The 22115-nt window shown below is 42.9% G+C and overlaps 2 protein-coding genes, 1 long non-coding RNA gene and 1 pseudogene across 11 annotated transcripts; 3 read left to right on the plus strand and 1 right to left on the minus strand.

The window, feature by feature from the left end:
- Positions 1-203: 203 nt before the first annotated feature.
- Positions 204-4280, plus strand: LOC125551866 (transcription factor TGA2.2). Of its 4 annotated transcripts, XM_048715244.2 has the most exons (11): positions 227-413; positions 849-882; positions 989-1180; positions 1436-1546; positions 1980-2063; positions 2150-2209; positions 2645-2722; positions 2799-2850; positions 3001-3272; positions 3408-3653; positions 3851-4280. In XM_048715244.2, exons 5-11 carry the CDS (start codon positions 1980-1982, stop codon positions 3995-3997), a joined length of 939 nt encoding a protein of 312 aa, XP_048571201.1. In that variant the 5' UTR covers positions 227-413; positions 849-882; positions 989-1180; positions 1436-1546; the 3' UTR covers positions 3998-4280. The 4 variants fall into 4 exon arrangements, with proteins under 4 accessions (XP_048571198.1, XP_048571200.1, XP_048571201.1 ...); XM_048715241.2 differs by lacking the exon at positions 1436-1546 and having other exon boundaries at positions 204-413; XM_048715242.2 differs by lacking the exons at positions 227-413; positions 1436-1546 and adding an exon at positions 422-764.
- A 4741-nt stretch (positions 4281-9021) lies between these two features.
- On the plus strand, positions 9022-13796 carry LOC125551869 (inactive glucose-6-phosphate 1-dehydrogenase 4, chloroplastic-like; annotated as a pseudogene). The gene is made up of 12 exons (XR_015601292.1): positions 9022-9314; positions 9761-9956; positions 10239-10504; positions 10823-10917; positions 11016-11130; positions 11231-11436; positions 11536-11644; positions 11722-11762; positions 12144-12264; positions 12378-12576; positions 12975-13175; positions 13255-13796. The product of XR_015601292.1 is annotated as an inactive glucose-6-phosphate 1-dehydrogenase 4, chloroplastic-like (transcript).
- Positions 13797-13941: 145 nt separating this feature from the next.
- LOC125551868 (Pentatricopeptide repeat (PPR) superfamily protein) lies at positions 13942-19376 on the minus strand. 4 transcript variants are annotated; one of them, XM_048715247.2, is made up of 4 exons: positions 16988-19376; positions 16689-16776; positions 16483-16548; positions 13942-16372 (listed from the first exon to the last, which is right to left on the minus strand). In XM_048715247.2, exon 1 carries the CDS (start codon positions 19158-19160, stop codon positions 17040-17042), a length of 2121 nt encoding a protein of 706 aa, XP_048571204.1. In that variant the 5' UTR covers positions 19161-19376; the 3' UTR covers positions 13942-16372; positions 16483-16548; positions 16689-16776; positions 16988-17039. The 4 variants fall into 4 exon arrangements, with proteins under 4 accessions (XP_048571204.1, XP_048571205.1, XP_048571202.1 ...); XM_048715248.2 differs by having other exon boundaries at positions 16628-16776; XM_048715245.2 differs by having other exon boundaries at positions 17027-19375.
- A 957-nt stretch (positions 19377-20333) lies between these two features.
- On the plus strand, positions 20334-21672 carry LOC147976023 (uncharacterized). 2 transcript variants are annotated; one of them, XR_015602110.1, is made up of 2 exons: positions 20334-20701; positions 21185-21672. It is a non-coding gene; the product is annotated as an uncharacterized LOC147976023 (long non-coding RNA). The 2 variants fall into 2 exon arrangements; XR_015602109.1 differs by having other exon boundaries at positions 21270-21672.
- The last annotated feature ends 443 nt before the right edge of the window (positions 21673-22115 follow it).

Raw genomic sequence — 22115 nt, forward strand, 5'->3', positions numbered from 1 at the left:
GATTTATGACGTGCATATGATTTCATGGCTCTTTTCCCCTGTAGAAACGGAGAAAGTCCATATTGGAGTCGTGCTGGAGCGGCCCAGCCCCAGGTGGTAGGAAAGCAAAACGCGGACCTCTCACTCTTCTCACCAAACCCCACCGCTGGCGTAGGCCCAGACCCCACCCGTCAGCCGCCGTGTTTCAGCCCTTTGACTAGAAGCGCACGCACGCCCCTCTCTCTCCCTTCTGACCAACCCGGCCGCCCCCAGTTTCTTCTCCTCTTCTCTCTCCGCGCTGCCGTCCCGACCCCGTCTTCTGCTCCTCCGCTTCACGCGGCGCCGGCCGCCGGCCGGTCTCCTCCAAATCCGTACGCCGAGCGGGCCCTCCCTCCCTTTCGACCTCCTCCCCTGCCGCAGACACTGCCCCCGTGGTAAGTGGAAAGCCCTAATCCTGCTCTCTCCCGCCTGATTCCTTGGCACCACCTCCGATTCCATACAATTGTCGCGTGGGTGCTGCTGATTGGAGCTCGTGAGATGCTTTGAGGTCGGGCTGGAGACGGCTCTTAATTCCGAATTCTTAGGTGTTTCCCGCTGCTTTGGTGCTGGCTGGGTTGTGAGCTGTGGGGGGAAGGTAGGCCGGCCGGCCTAAGCTTAGTTATTGACGCTACGAGCTAGCAAAAATCTGTACTTGCCGCTTCCTTTGCCTTGAATTATCTCCCGTCCCGCTGTTGTCCTGCTGTACTTGTTTACTTTTGGAATTACTTGTGCTACTATAAGGGAAGGTACGATCTGCCAAAGTGCCTAGGCACCTCGAATTTCCTCACCGCACCATGGTAGCTCACTATCTCTTGCGTGCTTCTCTGCAGACCCCGTGCCTACAGATAATTTGACTCTGAAAAAGTAAGATATGTCTGCGCTTAGACTGTTGAATTTGTCACTGCTGGACAGCCTTTACCCGCGATGCTAATATGTATGGATATCTGTTTGCTTTTCTTGTGATGGATAGGTGACGGCTCTGGCCTCGGAGCGATCTGACACCTAAAGGATACAGGCGCCCATATTACCCTGCTTCAACTAAAGGGACAACAAAGCGATTTGTTGTCCCGTTGTTTTGAGCTGGAAAACCCTCGGTATGGCTGATGCTAGTTCGAGGACTGACACATCCATAGTTGTGGACACTGACGATAAGAATCAAAGGGTAAACCTTCTTTTCTCTATCCATTAGGCACCTGCTTTGAGCTTTTGTGAAAGCTAGGCAGAGAATTGGAATTAATGTATGTAATGCGTCGATCCTGAGTTGTGGTGTAAAAGTATAATAACAGGTGAAAACTGGTACTGTATTTGATAAAAGATGTGGCAGACTTCATTTGTATGAAGCGCGCAAGTTTAACTTGGATGGTTTTGATGCCAATACTTGATGCTTCTTTTGCCATGTCCATGTTACCCTCTGCAGATTGTTGTACACATTTGCTCCAGTGCCTAAAGAAACAACACACTTCTTAAATTAGATATCAACTTGCAAAAGTGAACAGGACTACTGCTGCTGCACTATCAGTTTCATCAGGTGGGAAATATTCAGTGTGGAGTACATTAAAGTGTGAAATCCATGAATAGCTTGGATACTTTGCCCTTTTTTTGACAAATAGAAGGGCTGTTCATGATAATTTATTATCACCCCCTGCATTTTTAAAACATACCTGACTAAGCACGCCTCCTATATGTTGGATATGAACACCGTATTAGCTATTAGGTGCTAATAAACGATCTATAATCTCGTTGAGTTGTTACTACATTCCATATGATGAATAAACAAATTCTAAAACCAACCACACAAAACGGAAAATTGTGTCATTCTTTGCTGAAATGCCTGTTAAGTTCTGGTGCCAGTTGAAATTCATAAGATATTATTAATTTAGCTTTTGTTGCTGTTGCATGCCAACCTCTTTTTTTTCCATATGTAGCAGAATTTTCTTATTTTTCTTAACCAAGTTGTGCAGATGGAAAACGGACAAAATGGAGCTATCGTGCCTTCTAATTCATCTGAACCGTCTGACAGGTCCGACAGGCCTATGGACCAAAAGGTGGTACTTTATATCCTACTCTTCTAGAATGTTTTTTATCCCTTAGTAATAAATGGTATTTACACAATGTATTTGCTATTCCATAGGTATTGCGGAGGCTTGCCCAAAATCGCGAGGCAGCACGAAAAAGTCGTCTGAGGAAAAAGGTACCATAACAATGCATCCATCCATGTGTAACGTAGGTAACTTTGTGTTATTAATTTACATTGGGGAGCTATTACTGCATGATGGTGCAGTTATGCGGTGATGTCGTGGATGAGCTGTTGAGTGAGTGTATGATATGTGAGCAGTTCTCTAGCACTTTTGATACCACTGAATTTTGCCAAATTCTTGATAGGCATGTTCAGTTACAAAAAATTTTTAGTAAATAATCCAAAGGCGCCCTTGATTCAAACAAATAGCTGGCAATCAGCTAATCACCAAGGGACTTGTTTCTTGATGTATTTGTATCCTTGATAACTGACAGTATATGCATAATATATACATATGCTCTGAATTGTAACTATCGACTTCTTATTTGCCTTCAATTTTGGGTTCATTATTTGTTAAGAGCCATCCTAATGCATCTTATTATTTTTAAGGCGTATGTACAACAACTTGAGAGCAGTAAGCTGAAACTTGCAAGCCTGGAACAAGAACTCCAGAAAGCTCGACAGCAAGTAAGTACCTATTGGCCGATGCTGGCAGTGTCCAGTCGATCTCCCTTTAAATCTGTTATTTCGATGTTGTTTGTAGGGAATCTTCATTTCTAGCTCTGGGGATCAAACTCATGCTATGAGTGGAAATGGTAACTTCTTCCTCTGTCTGCTCACGCCTGCATTTTCATGCTCTGCTAATCAATCATTGGTTAAAAGTTCTCTCAAAAGTACAGAACATGCTTAATTGCTCCCGAGTGTTCATTGGGAATACAACTAAAATAGTAAGCTTGTTTCTGCAGGAGCGATGACATTTGATTTAGAATATACTCGATGGCTAGAGGAGCAAAATAAGCAGATAAATGAGCTGAGGACTGCAGTAAATGCTCATGCAAGTGATAGTGACCTCCGTCTTATTGTAGATGGAATAATGGCACATTATGACGAAATATTCAAGCTGAAGGGCGCTGCTGCAAAGGCTGATGTGTTTCATATACTTTCAGGCATGTGGAAAACACCTGCTGAAAGGTGTTTTTTGTGGCTTGGGGGTTTTCGTTCGTCTGAGCTTTTAAAGGTGCAAAAACTATATACTCAATCTATAAGGAAACCTGCTGACAAATACTTTTGACTAGTTGAATTTCAGGTTCTGTTGTTCGTTTTCATGTATACCTGAAGATACAACATTTCTCATGTTCTTGTAAATTTTCAGCTCCTTGTAAATCAGCTCGAGCCTCTAACAGAGCAGCAGTTGATGGGGTTATCCAGCCTCGAGCAATCCTCACACCAGGCCGAGGATGCACTATCACAAGGAATGGAGGCATTGCAGCAATCTTTGGCTGAAACGTTGGCTGGTTCCCTTGGTCCATCAGGATCTTCAGGAAACGTGGCAAACTACATGGGTCAAATGGCTATGGCTATGGGAAAACTTGGAACCCTTGAGAATTTCCTTCGCCAGGTATTTAAAACTTCTTCTACCTTCTGGTCCTGCAAACATGTAATTTTGTTATTATTGCCTCTAACGTGAAAGGAATGGTTCACCTAATTTTGTTGAGAAGTTACTCAGTACTTCCTAGTCGGTGCAGCTTTTCAGCAAACCGTGAAACATTAGATGCACATAGTTCTGAAGAGTTTTTATTGTTCTATTTGTGCTAGGCTGACATTCTACGGCAACAAACTTTGCATCAAATGCAAAGAATTCTGACAATACGGCAAGCTGCTCGAGCTCTCCTTGCAATACATGACTATTTCTCACGTTTGCGTGCCCTGAGTTCTCTCTGGCTCGCGAGGCCACGGGAGTAAACCATATGCGCCATCTTTTGGCACTTCATGAGCTGATCCTAGAAATGTGGACAAATTGCGACGCATTTGCAGAAGATTGGTGGTTCAGTTCCCTCTGAAAAATATATATTGACACCTTGTGTTCTCATATTGTACTTCGATGTTGTACAAGTAGCCAGGTAGGGGTAAGGCTTGTAACTGTAAGTTCCCATGAATTTATGATTGACATATTGTACAATTGTATTAGCAATAAATAAACGTAGATAAAAGGTGCAAGAGGATCCATTGATTGCACCTGTTGGAAGCAAGAAGCGAAAACAGCATCTTGTGTTTTTTTTATAGGAGGATTACCCCGGACTTTGCATCAAAATGATGCATGCAACCATATTTTAACCAAAGAACCCACCAAGTATGTGGTACAACACAAGAACTCAAAATGAGTTGAAAAGAAAAGAACATTGCCGCAACCGACTAGATGATTATACACTTATTGGATAACGATCCTGATCGGTTCGCGTGCTACCGTTTTCTAATGGTTGCATCCATAAGCCATATACTCGAGTGACGATCATGCACGGATCTAGCCAGTTGTTTTATAGATGATCTGCAAAAAAAAATTGTGATGTTTTGTCTGTTAAAAATCACCTCATTTTGACATTTCCATACAGCCTTAAGCCATGTGCTCTTTGATTTTCGCACGGTTGAGTAACGATCAAATTCTGATCCAGCCAGTTGCTTTGTAAATGACTTGCAAAAAAATTGTGATGTTTTCTGTGCTAAAAATCATGTCATTCTAACAGTTCCATATAGCCGAAAGTAATACACACATTTCGATTCGAATATGCGCCGCTATTTTAGACTCCACCCCATTTAGCTAAAGGGAGAATATCATACGGAAACCAACATTCAAAGAGAACTTTGTGGAAACCATGTTTGAAGGTTTCAAAAAATTCTGAAAAAATGTAATATGTTAAGAGGATGAACTTCTATTGCCATGTGAAATTTCAAGTTAAAACACATTGCGGGATGCAAGCTATGAAAAAAAAAATCAACATTAATGCTGATTTTGTTTTTTTCATATCTCATATCTCATGATGTGTTTGAACTTAAAATTTTGTAAGGAAATCGAACATCACTCTCTTAACATCCCGTAACATTTTGAGATTTTTTCGGTACTTCAAAACATCACTTTCACATGGTTTTCATCTGTTTCCACCGAATGTTGGTTTTCCCTTAGCCAAGTCCCAAATAAATAGCAACGGTATTAGGTATTAGGAGGACTTACATTAAAGGCCACAATGTGCGCCACAGTAGCTTGGCTAGTGCGTATTTGAGAAAAAGATGTTGGATCGATTCATCTTGATCACAGAAACCAACACCTTTTACTACCCTTCCAACTACGTTTTGCCAAGTTATCCTTAGTCAAGATCATTTCCTTGTGAACAAACCACACAAAGACTTTTATCTTTAAAGGCACCTTAATTTTTCAAGTGTGAAGTAACTTTGGGATTGGACCAGAATTTATCAAATCTATATATATTGATTTCACTGAGAATACCCCTGACACCTAAAGTTTACAGTGTAGTGTATCTGGCTTATCAGAAAGGTTGACATCCATCAACCTGCACATGTAGCCATCTATTACATCGCTCCCCCACCGGGGATCTCCAATGTTTAAAGGAACCGATCCTAGAATTGTACTTACAAATTGCCTCTTTACTTTGTATAATATTGTAGAGGGTTGGATATTGTATGAACAGTGGCATCTCCCCTAGCCATGTATCTTCTCAAAACCTATTGGTATTTCCGTTCCCTACAATTAATTTGGTCCTATTAAAAAAGGCAACCTTTATTCGCATCAACCACTTCCAAAAAGGTGAATCATCTGGCTGTGCCATTATTTGTGCAAGGGTCTTGGATTGCAAATACTTGTTACGCAATAATTTGTATCCACACATCCCTCGTCTTCTGTAGAAAGTCTGTATAACCATTTACTAAGCAGGCATATGTTCTTTACCTCAAGGTTTTCAATCTCTAAGCCCCCTTGGTCCTTCAGGCTACAAATTATATCTCACTTGGCCAACATGTTTCTCATCACTTTGCTAGAAAAAACGTGATTGATAAAAGTCCAACCTTTTTCATACCCCGACAGGTACTTAAAGAAGGACAATAGGAATGTAGGCATACTTCTAAGCACGGAATTTATCAATTAGCTGGACCCATAAGACATAAGCTTGCCCTTCTAGCAACTTAGTTTCTTCTCAAATCGATCCTCTATGCACTTCCATTCTTTGTTGGTTAGTTTTCGGTGATGAATTGAGATTCCCATGTACCTAAATGAAAGAGACCCCAACTCACAACCAAATAACTATCTTCCTTGGTGCGCCTAAAACAAGAACAGTTCACTCTTGTTGAAATTAATTTTCAAACCAAACAGTTGCTCGAAAAGACACGAAACCGGTTTCATATTCCTAGCCTTTGCCAAATCATGTTCCATGAATATAACAACATCTTGTGTTGAGTGGTCTATCAATCTTCTTTACATCTGAAGCTTAAGAAAGTCGTCGTAAAAGACTAGGACCCTAGGAGGATATTGGTTGATGTGGTTCGACTTTCTCCTAGGGTCCTAGTCTTTAGTTGGATGATGCCGTTCGATCTGTTACTCACTAATGTACTATAACGTTTTAGCGTATAAACCATTTAACCTACGATTCGAAGGATTTTCATAGGATTTGTGGAGGATTTAAACCTGGGATAGGAAAATTCCTAAGGATTGATTTGCACATAGTTTTGGACGGAAATTTCTATCCGCTCGAATCTCTTTGTATAACTTTTGTTTTTCTGTGGCATCATACACATATTGTTCAAATTGATGTCGTTTTCTAGTCCTATAGCATTTAAGAGAACATGACATTTTAATCATATGCTTTTTCTATTCATGTATTTTGAGAATCTTGCGAACAAAGAGGGCCCCCCAATTACGACCTCACGTGGTTTTCTAATTCTATATAGGATTTAAACAGTTACAATTTTTTTGACCTCCCAAGTCTCAACTCATCTTTTTTTAGAAACTCAGAAGTCTCTCCGCGGCTCGGTTGAATATCAGCAAAACGAAATACCTTAGGCTAGTTAGGCTAGTTAGGGTTTCTCTTGCCTCCCGCCGGCGACGTCGCCGGTCCGCCCTGTCTCCGGTGGCCTTAGGGCCATGGAGGCGGAGTGGATCTCGGCCCTTGTCGGTGGGAGGGCTCTGTTTTTGGATCTTTTTTCGAGTTTTGTTAGGGTTTGTGTTCTACTCAGGAAGGCGAGACGGCGGTGACTCCCTGAAAATAGAATAAAGGTCTCCCCGCCTAGCCCCCGTTCCGGTGATGCGTCTAGCATTGTCGGTGGGCGTGTGGAGGTGTGTCTCCGGCGGATCTGTCTTTGGTGGATTTGCTCGGATCATTCGTCGTTCGTATATGTTCCCGTGTCTTCATGTTAGATCCTTCTGATCTACACTCTTCGTCAGCGGCGGTTGCTGTTCTGGTGCGTTGGTTCTATGGGGCCTTAGCACGACGACTTCCCGACTGTCTACTACAACAAGGTTTGCCCGGCTCCGACGAGGGAGGGGCGATGACAGCGGCGCGCCTTCGGCTCGCTTCAGTGCTTGTAGTCGTCGCTAGGTGGTTTACAAATCTGGTTTATTATTTCTAGCGTTCGTTATACTATCATGATTGAAGATGAATAGATTGGAAGTTTTCTCGCAAAAAAAAAGAATATCAGCAAAACATCCCCATTGATTGAAAAAAATTCACATGATTTTTGAAGGATTTTGATTTTTTCCTTCACATTCCCGTGCTTTGAGAATCTATAAATTAGAGGCCCATAAATAGGTTCATGAAGAAAAACCAAAGCTACATGCCCATAAATAGGTCCACAAGCTCACGCAGGAGCATAGATCGATATACAGACACATTGTAGATGTTGCCTCAACTAACAATCTACTCTATCTGCATGGGCATAGTTTGCAAATCTGAGTTTGTTTTTGCGGGTTCCAAACCTGAGTTATGAGTGTAATTTTTGTATACTATTTTTGCACAACAACCGCTTCCCAATTTACCTTCCGAATTTTGTCAATGATTGGATACACCTCGAAAACATTGATACCTTCTTGTGGCACTCGAAAAATCCCGTTAAAAATTGGTGGATCAATTTATCAGATGCCAACATCCCTCATAGAAAAGTCATGGTCTGTCTCAAACAAGAGAAATGCCCGTGTCTTCCGACACAAGAGCGCTACATCCAATCCTTCTAAACTTAATTAAGGCCTTGTTTGGTTCCAAATAAGTCACCAACTTATAGTCCAAAAGTGAAAAAAAAATGATATATTTTGTCAAACAGACCCAACTTATAAGTCACCCCAACTTATAAGTCATAAGTTGCTCCACCTCAACTTAAAACTTATAAGTCACCCCTTTTTGCATGGGTCCCACCACCTTTATATAAAAAAACAAGGTGGAAATGTGTGCTCAGATGACTTATAAGTCAGGTGACAACCAAACAGACGTGACTTATAAGTCACTGGTTTTAAGTCACCTGACTTATAAGTCAGGTGACTTATTGGAACCAAACAGGCCCTAAAGAGAAGGCCATGCTTTGGACCAAAGCGGGTGCTAAGAAGTTAGAAAAAATAATATTGAGATAGTAACATTTTGTGACAATAGGGTATTTTTGTAACAATAAACTTTTTAATTAATAGACGAGGCAAAGCTCACGCTTATGTTTAAAGAAAAACAATAACAGTGGCGACGATGACAATAATATTTCTCATACAAATTCAGTAGTACCAATTTGTGTTTGTCAGAACCAAGAACTTGGACAGTGAAACTGCATCCCACGCTTCGAAACGGCAAAGCGGTAGCCGATAGCGAAAAAGTTTAGCTCCCAGATGCACGCGTCCTTACACATTAGTAACGTTATTTTTAGACTTGCTGCTCTGTACGTATTTCACAAAGCGAGGAGTACTTTGTCACTTTCCTAGGGCTTTTTTTGGCTGTACTGCGAAATGTGCATCCCAACGGGGGCGGCTACAGAGCGTCGCTATCCACTCCCTCGTGATACCTGAAACCGACGACACGTACGGCTAGCTACTGTCGCGTGGCTGTCTATCACTATCAGATCAGCCGGGCCTGACTGACACGATCCTGGCACCGGCCACCGGCGTGAGACTAAAAAGAAGCGGGGCGGGATACGGCGGACCGAGAAAGAAGCGCCAACGCCGTGTATGGCTACCACGGTCCTCGCCGTGACGGCTTCAGCAGCTCCAGCGCCGCCTTCGTTGGGGGCTGCGCGCTTCAGCCCGGTGAGTACTCCAGCAGAGCTCCTGTGGTTGGTGGCCGTCGTGCCTTTTGGCCTCCTTCCACCCTTGTGGCGCGCTTGACCTGCTTGATAAAATGCCTTTACCAACTTGTTATGGTTATGGTGCTATGCTGGATTCTGTGACCATGGATGCGTCATGCGTCATTCCTACGGGCCAAGAGGGGTGGATGGAAGGGCGAGCGCTCCTGTCTGCTATCAGGATGTTCGATGAAATGCGTGTGCGAGCATGTGATTCTTGTGGCCCGTTCTGGCACCCGAGGGTGACGGAATACAGAGTCGGCCAAGCACCATCCTGCCTCATATTGCCTACAGATGATGCTTGCCTTTTATTTGCTCTGCATTTGGTTTAATTACTGTCAGTGTCCGATGTAGTAGACATGGACACATTCAAGTGCTGATCAACTGCCTGCTTGATGCTTCTGCACGTAGGTTGCAGGACCTGCTGTCAGTCTTAGAACGCAATGTTGGATTGCTGCCAAGATGAAGCTCCACAAGGCCCTGAGGAGGCATGGATCGCAAGTTCAGAGAAAGCTGGAAATTCAAGGGGTTGGTAAAATTCCTGACTGCTTCAAGGTTGCATCGCTGACTGGAAGGATGACTCGTCGGAATGTACAACTTGCTGATGGTTGGTATTCGGAAACCACTTGCTATTTGCTACTTCAAGTATATCTATCAAAATTATGAGATTCCTGGCTTATCATTCCCACAGATTTACATGTGTGCATGCCAGTAGTTTGCTTCATGCCTTTGAAAGTTATGTTCAGTTCGCATTATTTGTGAAATATGCTAGTCCCTAGTTTTTATCATACTATCTTACTACTGTCATCACAAATTTCTCCGTGGTTATTTGCTTGCATCCAGATGCTTTCACACACACACACACACATTATTGCTTCCTTTTATGTAGAAACAGGAGGTGAAACAGCAAATACAAGCTCTGTTATGTCAGATAACTCGATCGATGACAAAAGTTCAATGCATTTGGGACTCAACCACTCTGAAGCTGATCATCCTGTACTAGAGGAAGACCTTCTTCTGTTTGATAATTTTGATGACCAACCTGAAAGTGTACCATCTCTTTGTATTGCTGTTATTGGAGCTACTGGCGAACTGGCAAGAAGTAAAGTCTTCCCAGCACTATTTGCTCTGTATTACAGTGGTTTTCTTCCTCAGGTATGAGCATAACATGTCATAACATCTGATTGCCTTCATTTTTATCCCTTTTTAGAACCATCCTTAGCAAACAAGCTTCGATTTCCAATCCCATATCTGTGATCAACCCGCTGAATGATCAATTTCTATTTAGGATTAGTTACATCTTTCCTATACATAGTTAGGCTTAGTGCTAATAGAGGTGGTGTTGTACGTGTGAATAATGATGCAGAATAATCAGATTTTCGAGTACTTTTGGGAGTTCGAATCTAGTGACTGCCTGTCAACTGTCTGTATTATCATTTCATCCTGTCACAACTTCAATGCTTTATATTGCAGAATGTTGCCATATTTGGATATTCTAGAAAGACATTAGCAGACGAGGATTTAAGATCCATGATTGAAGCCAATTTGACCTGTCGGGTAGATCACCAGTACGTTTCTTTGGTAGCAGACCTTGACTCCAAGCTTCATGCTATTAAATTTAGGAAGTTTTCATCTGATATATATTTATAATATTGTTGTGCTGCAGTGAAAACTGTGAAGAAAAGTTGAATGAATTCCTTAAAAGGACATACTATGTCGATGCAGGACATGATAACATAGATGGGATGGCCAAACTGAATTCGAAAATGGCACAGATAGAGGTGAGATTATGTCACACTTCTGAAATTCTGTTGGATCGAATTCAAGGGCTATAATTGAACCTGGGATTTGTATGTTAATTCCCAATTTCTCGTTTCAAAGGGCACTTGTGCAGCAAACAGGATATTCTACCTTGCTGTTCCCCAAGAGGCACTTCTTGATGTGGCATTGCCATTATCTGACAGTGCCCAAACTAAGCATGGCTGGAATAGGATAATTATCGAGAAACCATTTGGCTTCACTAGTTTGTCCTCACAACGGGTAACACAGTCTTTGCTGTCAAGATTTGAAGAGAGGCAAATCTACCGGTGACCATCTTGTATCCATGCAAGTTACAAGTCCTGTCACTAGTTTTTACTGCACCTTTCTTTCCCTTAAATCTTATTGCTAAACATTATATCACACAGAATTGATCATCTTTTGGGGAAGGATCTAATCGAAAATCTCACTGTCTTGAGATTTTCTAATTTGGTATTTGAACCTTTATGGAGTAGGAAGTACATACGCAATGTGCAGGTACTTTCGAAATAAGCTCATTTCACCAATGTTTTTATTTTTACATACACACTGCTAATGTGCATGCATTGTTACAGGTCGTTTTTTCTGAAGAAACATCAGCAGAAACACAAGGGAGGTCAGTTAACATGAAGGCATTTCTCTTAGGGAAAAAGAAAAATTACTAAGTCATCATCGATAAAAGAATGCTAAAGCCCTTTAGGTTACATCATCATCAGGCACCATTTGTTTTGCAGTCTAAATAATATAAACTTTGGCTATGCAGGTTTTATGTAAATTAGCACAAGTTCATCCTACTGAGTAATTCTTAACAAAGGAAATTTAGTACTGCACCAGTTTTAATCCTGGTTTTATGCTGCATGATTAGCTTACAACTGGGTCTGTGACCTTCAATGTAGTCTCTAATTTACTCAGGGTTTTTAATGAAACTTTAGTCCTTTATTAGTGCTCCCATTTTACATTTATACTATCATTTAGTTCATCCACCATGTCATTTCAGGTACTTTGGAAACTACGGGATAATCCGTGACATAGTGCACAGCCACATTCTTCAAACGATAGCACTATTTGCTATGGAACCACCTGTTAGTCTTGATGGGGAGGATATCCGCGATGAGAAGGTAACCGATAGAGCACTATAATTTAATACCAGAGAAAACCATGCACTTACCATCCTGGAAGTAAAAAAATGCTAATATTTGTTACAGGATTAAGAAAACTATATGTTATGCAGGTGAAGGTGCTCAAATCAATTCGAAAAGTGGACATTGAGGATGTCGTCCTTGGTCAACTCAAAGATACCTCCGGTAAAGTTGACAGATATACAAAATCAATGACACCTACCCACTTTGCTGCCGCCATGTACATTGACAATGCACGTGGGATGGGGTGCCTTTTTTGATCAAGACTGGAATGGGACTTATGGAGAATAGGTACTCTCAATGAGTTCCATAACTTTTACCATTAGATGTCTTGGCTGGTTTATCTCTTACTCTCAAAAGAAGTCAGTGTCTGATTTCAGTCACCTCATCATATCCTTTTGTTATAATGGAATCATCATCATTATACCTTCCATAAATCTTTGAATTCTCCAAAGGTAAAAGTGCATAGTGTTTCGTATGCATAGGTAACACTCTTGTCATACTCCCTCCGGTTTGTACTAAACCAGCGACAATTAATATGGACCGGAGGGAGTATTATTTTCAATAGCCCACCCTCCTCTGAGCACATTATTGAGATCTTTGCATGCTTACTGTTTCAGAAAAACAATGTACCACTTACCTACCTGATCAAGCATAGCTGACAATTCTTAATCCTTCATTTCCTTCAGAGCTGAGATTCGTATTCAATTTCATCATGTCCCTGGCAATATCTACCGTGAACGTTTTGGTCATGACATAGATCTCGACACAAACGAGCTGATTTTACGTGACCTACCCGAAGAAGCCATTCTCTTGAAAGTCAACAATAAGGTCCCGGGACTTGGGCTCCAGTTGGATGCTTCAGAGCTCAACCTACTTTACAGGGACAGGTATGGAGGTCACTTTGATCATCTTGTGATCTACAGTATTCAAGAGAGCTGGTACTGAATCATGATGCATGCTTTGCAGGTACGACGTTGAAGTTCCAGATTCATATGAGCATCTTCTTTTGGATGTTCTAGATGGCGATAGTCATCTGTTCATGCGCAGCGACGAATTAGCTGCTGCATGGAGCGTATTGGCACCTATACTCCATGAGATCGACCAGAAGAGGGTTGCTCCAGAGCTCTACGAGGCTGGGGATAAAGGACCAATTAATGCTTACTATCTCGCTGCTAAACATGGAGTCCGATGGGATGATGGCTGCTGAACTGATACTTGGGAGCTGCTCAATGTATTTCGCTTCCTTCTCTGTGTGTAGCAAAATCTGTTAAGTGAACTAAAACAAGAACTGGAGAAAAAAAAGGGTATTTCTTGCTTGTTGATTCAAACCCTTCGAAGGTGGAAAGGTACTATTACCGACCGAGCTGATATGTTGCACCCGACAATGAGGATGGAGTAGTGCATTGAGCGAGTCGTGTGGGGTGACTTGTGTAAATTGGACCTTACTTTTTTGCTAATAGTTGCAAACATCTTATGGAAATGTTAAGTATGCGTGGGTCGTGTTGTCATTCTCAAGCGGTCATTTGATTCCGCAAAGCAAACAAATTGCTTGAAACTCAAGAAGCTGCAGAGTCCGGAATTTTCTGTTCCTTTCCCCCCAAACACTTCCCTGATAGTACTGTTTTTGCCGCCTTGGTATCAAGGTAGATTCTGACAATCCAGTTTATCCAATGTAAACTGACTTTTTTTTTTCTCTTTTTGAGAAACACATACACCTCGCTATCAATGGAACGTTGCCACCCACCCATTAAAAAAATCCACATTTATGAGATATGCAAGAATCAAACATTTCCTGATGGGCTGGGGATGCAATCACCCTTCCGAACCATCTAACCATAAGTTGGTATTGGTTTCCACTGCAATTTATATGGGTAACTTGGTGACTATTGGTTTTTGTTGCCTTTTGACTAAGTAATTTTAAGCCCCTTGATACCAATGCTAATGTTGTGTTATGGCCTTATGGAATGAAAAAGGAGTGAAGTCTAATTTCTTTCATTAACCATGATGAAATGTCCAGTTTACAAACTTTGTTTTTCAGTTTACAAAGGATCTAACAACATTAACATATGAATTATTTGCACATACAGGGAATTCATATTATCTTTTAGAGTGCAATTTCTAGATGGCAATCTCTTTGTAGCAACAACAATCAGGATAGACCATCCGAAGCTTCCTTCCCAGTGGAATCGTCAAAAGATGTGTTCGCACATGAACAGTCATGGTGTGCTCTCAACGTCGAGTCCAATACGTTTAACACATCGCCGAAGGAGCCTCGCCAGGAACACGATATGCAGGACACACAAACTATGTCTCTTGAAGACCCGAAATCTCGCACATCGGGGAGGGACCCATCAGAGCATGACGACTATGAGCTGTCCTAAGTCGGCCTAACCTCCTCTAGGGCCTTGTGTTTCACTCTCGTCAAAGACGAAGAACACCAAAGAACGAGAAGCAACAATCAGGATAAGAAAGAGAATATAATAAAGTAGTACATGGATTTGACCAATTATTTGTTGTTTAATCGGCCATCGCCTCTGACTCTAGACTTTCATATAAGAAAGGGACTTGAAATCCCGTCCAAAAACTAAAAACCTAGCTTAACTTGACAGGTAACCTGAAGCCCCCAAAATAGGCTTCCACTCAGCTTTATATATAAAGCCACACAACCGAACGATACAAGGTAGTAAGTTAGCCCTCTTACAAAGCAGACCAAAGGAAAATTCAAACATTGTACCACAAAAAAGTGCAAAGTGCACTACTAATGTTGCGAATGAGCACATGAGAGTCTGAAGACATTACGTCACAACCAACTGTACATGGGCTCCACGACAACACCCCAAAAGGGCAATAACGGCGCAAAATGTCTCCGTTGTCAAGTCCGTAGGGCCAGACAAAGGTTTTCACCTGAAGCCCTGGCACAGAGAGGTGCCCCAAAGCCTCCTCACCTCTTCCGAGTAGGCTCTGAGCGGCATGCGCTTCTGCTTTGGCTTGAATTAATACCAGAGCCTCTGAGTTGTTTTTGGCACCTGTTTTTTTTAACCCTTTTTTGGCTCTAGAGGTCACATACGACCTCAGATTAAGATGATCTGAAAAAGCAAAGTTGCTCGTCTCGAAAAACACACAACTTTCATGATGATCAGTTCTCGATAAAGATCATCTTGAGAACACTTCTGTGCATGCCAAAAGCCGGTGTCAACAGAAAGGCAGGCATATACCACGTTGGCTATAAGGGCATTAGAGCGTCAGCTAGCTTAGTTTTCTGAAAGAACGTAGAGCCCATAAAATACATAACATCCTCCTACCTGACAACTATAGAATGAATTCGGGAGTTGGTGGAATAATGCGATCAGACATGCAAGTTAAGAGGTTGGTATTAAGTAATCAATCGCTTGCACTTATTTTACAAAAGGTTTTTCAAATGAACGAGATCTTTGTTTGTGCTATTAAGTAATCTAATATCTCCTTTTTGAATTATTTTGATAATTTCTTGCTTTGTGTGGAGTTATGGTAGGTGAAGTTCATTTTATCAGAAGAATTCTTCAAATGCACTGGTAACTGCACCTCCGCTATCTTGGTTTTTCGATGTTGTGTTTGGTTCGCGCACAACCAAACACACCCTTTGGCGAATTCATAGAGGTGATACCTGGCCGATCCACCGGACAGCAAGATGAATTCAATTTTGATGTACGTAAAATTTAAATGAGCAACAGATTAAGAGATTAACTAATTGCCTCTTTTCAAAACTTCTGATATATTTCATACATAATAACGCAGTACAACATGGTGTTCAGGGGTGAAGGGGGGGGGGGGGGGGGGGTAACGAAGCTGAATGATTCACCTGGATCCTTTGTTTGCCAAACAAACTGCTGAGTGCTGAGAAACCACAGTACCCAATTAGTCGCCAACAGGATCATGCCAACAGTAAAAAAACTGAGGGCTATGTTCCACACTCAAAATCTCCACGAATGATTTTGTGATCAGACTGCCACCGCAGCATATTCAGTCTTCCGCCATGTCATGAATGTCCTAATTCTTCCTGTCTATCAAACCTATCACAATAGGCGAACTCCACTGCTTCACCAGTCTGCAAAAGTAAGAGTGCAATGTGAGAAAAAACATATGCACGTAAGTGAGTGTGCACATCAGGGTTCATGTAAAGGCAGGAACTAAATAGAAAATATATAAAACTTTCACCTTAAGCTGTCTTTTGGGGTTTGTACCCATTCGAATAACATGCTGCTCTTGAAAAACAGTGACTCCCTGCAGTAGAAAATGATTTGTAATTGGAGTTTTTACTGTAACAGGTGATTACCCAGGTTCTAGCTCAGCATAATCTGACCTCTAAGAAGTGACCTTGCTTAGAGCAGCAGTCACATTACCGTCCATAGTTGCAAACATACCTCAAGGGAACAAGCTCCCCATGTGCAGTTCGCTCACAGTAGATGATGAAATCATGTTCAGATGAAACCCGGATTCTGAATATGTTACCTATAAGAAAATTAAACTGCCATTAAACTAGTTATCCTGAAGCCTTCAAATGATGAAATCAATAGGATATGCATATAACTGCAAAATGGAATTATTACTGGAGAACCCAAGGGTAACTGCTCTAACTCTTATAAGAGACATAAAGCGGAAGCATCACCAAAATGAGGACTTCCGTAACCAAGGGTAATTTTACTCAGATACTGAGAATTACCAAATAGCAGGATGAGATGACGTAGGACAAGGAATCTACCTTGCCATTCACCTCACCAATAGTCCTTGCATGAGCAAAATCCGTCTTTGAAATGATGGAACCTATTAGCATCTCTGAGTATGATTTCCCTGGAAGTTATTTTTCCAATCAACTTCATAGCAGCATGGCAGTCACCACACACTCTAAGGTTCTTCATGACACGAATGGGCATTCCTTCTGGAACTTTCAAAAGTCCATACGCCACAGCCTGCCTCTCACTATGATATCGCAAGCTATGAAGTTTTTGCTCTTCGTCTATATCATGGAGCACAAAGCTTCCGTCAGCTGAGTAACCAGATTCCATCAGTAGACCATCTAGTTTCTCCAACATCTTAAGGATAATAGCATGCTCTGGGTGTGCTAATATATCACCAGATGTGAAGAGGTGCACCCTCTTGTCGTACTCTATCCAACTACAGCCTGTAGACTTGTTTAAATTCCTTGAGCTAATGAATTTCCGCATCTTAGAAGCATCTTCCCACCTCCCAATGGATGTATAAATGTGAGAGAGCAAAACATATGGTCCAGCACTCTCGGGCTCTAGCTCTAATAGCTTCTTTGCAGCAAGCTCGGCAATCTCAGCATTCTTGTGCATCCTACAGGCACCCATCAGTGCTCCCCAGATGATAGCATCGGCTTCAACTGGCATGTTCTTAATCAAATCCAATGCTTCATCTACAAGTCCAGCTCGACCAAGCAAATCAACCATACAAGAGTAATGCTCCGCTCCTGGTCGGATGGCAGAATTCTTACACATAGAATTGAAAATTTCCCTCCCTACTTTTACTTTCCCGGTATAGCTACAAGCAGTGAGGACTCCTATATAAGTAATCCCATCAGGTGCCATTCCTGCAATCGTCATGTCATTAAATATGCCAAGTGCTTCCTCCCCCAACCCATGTTGAGCATAACCAGTGATCATCGAGTTCCACATCACGACATCTTTGGGCTCAAACATATTGAAGACCCTATTAGCTTTATCCAAATTTCCACATTTGATGTACATTGTGATTAATGCTGAGACAGTAGAGACGTCCATGTCAAAGGAGCATCTCAGCATTGCAGCATGCACCTCCCTTCCATAATTGAGAATAGCTAGTGCCGAACACACAGTAAGGATGCTAATGACTGATGGGTAGTTTGGACGGATACCTCTCCATGACATATCACGGAAAGTAGACAATGCCTCAATCAAGAACTCATTCTGCTCATACGCTTTAATCATTGCACTCCACGTACCATCATCCTTCTCTTGCATTCTCTCAAACACTGCCTTGGCAGCATCCACCATCCCGCGCTGCCCAAACCCAACCATCATCGCATTGCAGGCAGCCACTGGGTGCTCTGGCATTGCATTAAACAGCTGCTCGGCATCCTCGATATGTCCAGCCTGTATGTACCCGACTAACATAGCAGTCCATGACACCTCATTGCGATCAGGCATCACCTCAAAAAGCTTCCGTGCAAGGTTAAGCTTCCCGTTTTGAGAGTATCCAGATATCATTGCAGTCCATGACACAACATTCCTCTTCGGCATATCATCAAACAGCAGGCGTGCCTCGGCAATTCGGCCAACCTGGCAGTACCCAGATAGCATGGCAGTTCGTGCAACGACGTCCTTGTCAGGCATTTCGTCGAACAGCTTGCGGGCCTCGTCGAGATGGCCGGCATCAATAAAACCACCCAGCATAACCGTGTAGGAGATGTGGTTGCGCTCGGGCATCTGGTGGAACAGGCGGATGGCGTCTGCCAGGAAGCCGTGGCGCACGTACCCGCGCAGGAGGGAGGTGAAGGAGACGACTGAGGGGGGTAAGGGGATGGAGGCGAGCGCGGCCGCCGCATCAGGGAGGGTGTGACGGCGGAGGGAGAAGCCGGAGATGAGAGCGTTGTAGGAGCCGAGATCGCGGGAGGGCATGCGGCGGAAGAGGCCGAGGGCGGCCTCCGGGAGGTGGTTACGGAAGTAGCCGGCGATGAGGGCGTTGTAGGAAGCGGTGGTGCGGAGGGGCATGGCCTCGAACGTCGCGCGGGCGCCCTCCATGTTCCCCGCGCGCGCCATCCAGGCGATGCGCGCGTTCGCGGCCACCACCGCCGGCGCCGCACTCGACGGCAGGAAGCGAACCGACGGGAGGCGCATGGCGAGCGGGTGTGTGCGTCGTAACCGGAGAAAAAATTACTCAATCCATCCTATGCGTTGTTTTTAGGAAACCTTCACCTTCAGCTGACTCATCCTATGCGAGCGTCTGCCGTCTCCCTGTCCGTCCGATGCACTGTTAATCACAGGATGGAGAACCACCCCTTCTGTCTCCGCGCAACTAGTGATCGCATCCATGTTTGATTTCCGCCTCCAAACACCTCCCCACCGGCGAGATCTGCCACGCCGGCAAGATCAGCTATATCGGTCGTGGAGCACCATGAACTTTGCCGTCTCCTGTCACCACCGACGCCGGCAACAACCACATCACCGCACACGTACGTCCAAATCCATTACGCGCCTGACCCTGCATCGTTCTTTGCAATAACACTTGCAATACATGTTTTCTGCAACAACGACTTTGCTGTGGAATGATGGCAGCGAATGACGACTGTGCAGATGTGCGACGCGGCCGGAGATGCTGTTGCAATTTTTGCAACAAGACTCTATGCAAGTGTGCGACGCGGCCGGAGATATTGTTGCAATTTGTGCAACAAGAGTCTTATTGCAAAAAATTAGATGCAGCGGCTAGAGATGTTGTTGCAATTTTGCAATAAAGATCTTGTTGCAGGAAATTAAAGAAATGTTTTTGCAACATGAGTTTTGTTACAAAAAATCATAGAAGAAGACATTTTGCAACAAGGGTCTTATTGCAGAATTTTTTTCTTCTGAAACTCTTATTGTAGAAAATTAGAAAAGAGAAGAAAACTACAAACTGCTTGCATCACCTTATCGAACGGCTCACAAGGCGACGGATTTTTTAAAAGAATTCGCCGGCCGACGTGTAGCATAGCCTTTTTTATAAAAAAATTACTCCCTCCATCTTATGCGTTGTTTTTATGAGAAATTTTTGCTGGAGGTACTCATATTTGTCGCATTGCTCAATTTAGTCATGTAGTTAGAAATACCCGAAATACAGTGACTAAACTTGTCTCGGGGTTCACATATGGTCCAATGTATGATTTCTTATACACACACGCTGATTTGGCAGTTGGCTTGTCCACGCGTGCGTTGACCACCAACTCATCAGCACCTGGTCTCGTCCATTCGATTCGGGTTTTCTTTTTTGCAAAAAATTTGTAATTAACATTTCGCACCTCACCTGGTCGGACCACACCTGGTCAACCGCCCCCACACCTCGCCCTAGTTGGACCGCTCTCCTCTTCTCTCCACTCTCGAACCCTAGTCCCCAAAATTCCCTCGTCGCCGTCGCCGGCCTCCACCGCCGCCGCCGCAGCCACTACCGCTGCCCTAAGCTGCCGCCGCCTGGCTGCCATAGGAGTGCCGCCGCCTGGATCTACTGCCCCCTCGCCGACGGTGTGGTCGACATGTCATCTGCGAGCTCCGTCCGCTCGGGACTGTGTGGGCACCCTGTTGATGTGCCATTGATATGTTGCCCCGATTGTGGCGACCCTGTGAAGTTCTACCGCTCTAGCACCGATGAGCATGATGGTTGGGTTTTTTACAAGTGCAGCAACCACATTGTAAGCTATCTTGATCTGTTTCCTCTAACGATGCTGCTGCCCTACTTGTTGTTATAGTTGGCATGATATATGTTCTGCTTGCTTAGTAGCCATGATTTTGCTCTGCTTACTTAGTTTGCTGAAAAAATTAGTTAACTAATTTTGTTTACTTACTAGGTAGATGCTATGATTCTTTCACAAAACTTGATATGATTCATTGATAGTAGTCTTAACTTAACTATTGGAGTTAACTGAACTAGTTGTGGCTACTGCAAATTTACTAGTCAACTGAACATTTTCATGTTAACTGAAGTTTTTCAGCCATCTTGTACACATTTTCGGTGGTTCATATGTTCCAAGTTAACTGAACTTTAGTTTGTTGTGGTTTATTTAGAATAACCAGGTTAACTGGACTTTTACAATTAACATAACTATTTCAGTCATTTTCACATATGGCATTGCTTTGGTTCTTCTGAAATAAAGATGTATCTTTCTTATTCCTAGGTCACCTGTGATTTCTGACGCTAGGAGTTAGAATATGTGTAGCATCTGGTTGAAACTAGGGCTCTTGTTGGTAATGCTGTTGTAGATGCAATAGGTGCAACTGAGGACAGAAGGGAAGAGCTTGAGAGGAAGAGGATTGACTCAATGGCAGGAAGAAACTTAGTTGGAAGGGGCTTGGCTGGAAGAGGCATTGCAGGCAGAGTTAATTTTGGCAACCCTAGTGAGAATAACTTCGCTACCAAGCAGCAAGTTGCTATGCTACATGGATTAGGTAGAGGGATCCTACTACTACTAAAGCTTGTTATGGCTAGTGTTGTGGTGCTTTGTGTGATGTCTTTCATCTTAATTATGAAGAAGTGAGATGTTGATAAATGAGTAGGTGTCTCAGGTGAAGGTGTTCTTAATTGAGCATACATTATGTTATGTTGGTTGTATGGTTGTAATGGATAATCTATCAAGTAATATGAAGATTGCAGTGTCAATGTTTATTCTTCCAATTTGTTGTCATTTGAAATTGTAGGCTGAAGGGTTATTCTTCCAAATTGTTGTCATTTGAATTTTTTATCTTGATACCTTAGCTCTATTGCAAATATGGACAACCATATAGCATGGCACCGAACTTAACTGGAAAAGATTCAGTTAACTGAGCTAAAATGTAACTGAACTTAACTAAAAAAGATTCAGTTAACTGAGCCATGCACAGATACTTTGTCTTTTCTGAACTGAAATGAACTAAAGAGCAACCATGTACATGCACATTGGCACCCTACAACGTGCACTCTACGTGTGGCTTTGGTCCACCACCACCAGATCCACCTTTTCTTCCTCCACACATGCCACTAGCTTCATCTTCATCGCTTTTCTTCCACCACCAGATCCACCACCACTTGTTCCCCTTCTCTTCCTCCTCCTCTGGTCTCCAGCGGCAACC

This window comes from Triticum urartu, chromosome 4A (assembly GCF_056163025.1).
Source record: "Triticum urartu cultivar PI428250 chromosome 4A, HENAU_Tu73, whole genome shotgun sequence".
In the NCBI taxonomy this organism is placed as follows: Eukaryota; Viridiplantae; Streptophyta; class Magnoliopsida; order Poales; family Poaceae; genus Triticum; species Triticum urartu.

Bases quoted from the DNA above. Each gene is read 5' to 3' on its own strand.
- LOC125551866 (XM_048715241.2), top strand. From the start codon at position 1,115: ATGGCTGATGCTAGTTCGAGGACTGACACATCCATAGTTGTGGACACT. The intron at 2,210-2,644 runs GTACCATAACAA...ATTATTTTTAAG, and splicing joins AAAGTCGTCTGAGGAAAAAG to GCGTATGTACAACAACTTGA. The intron at 2,851-3,000 runs GTAACTTCTTCC...TTGTTTCTGCAG, and splicing joins TCATGCTATGAGTGGAAATG to GAGCGATGACATTTGATTTA.
- LOC125551868 (XM_048715247.2), bottom strand. From the start codon at position 19,160: ATGCGCCTCCCGTCGGTTCGCTTCCTGCCGTCGAGTGCGGCGCCGGCG.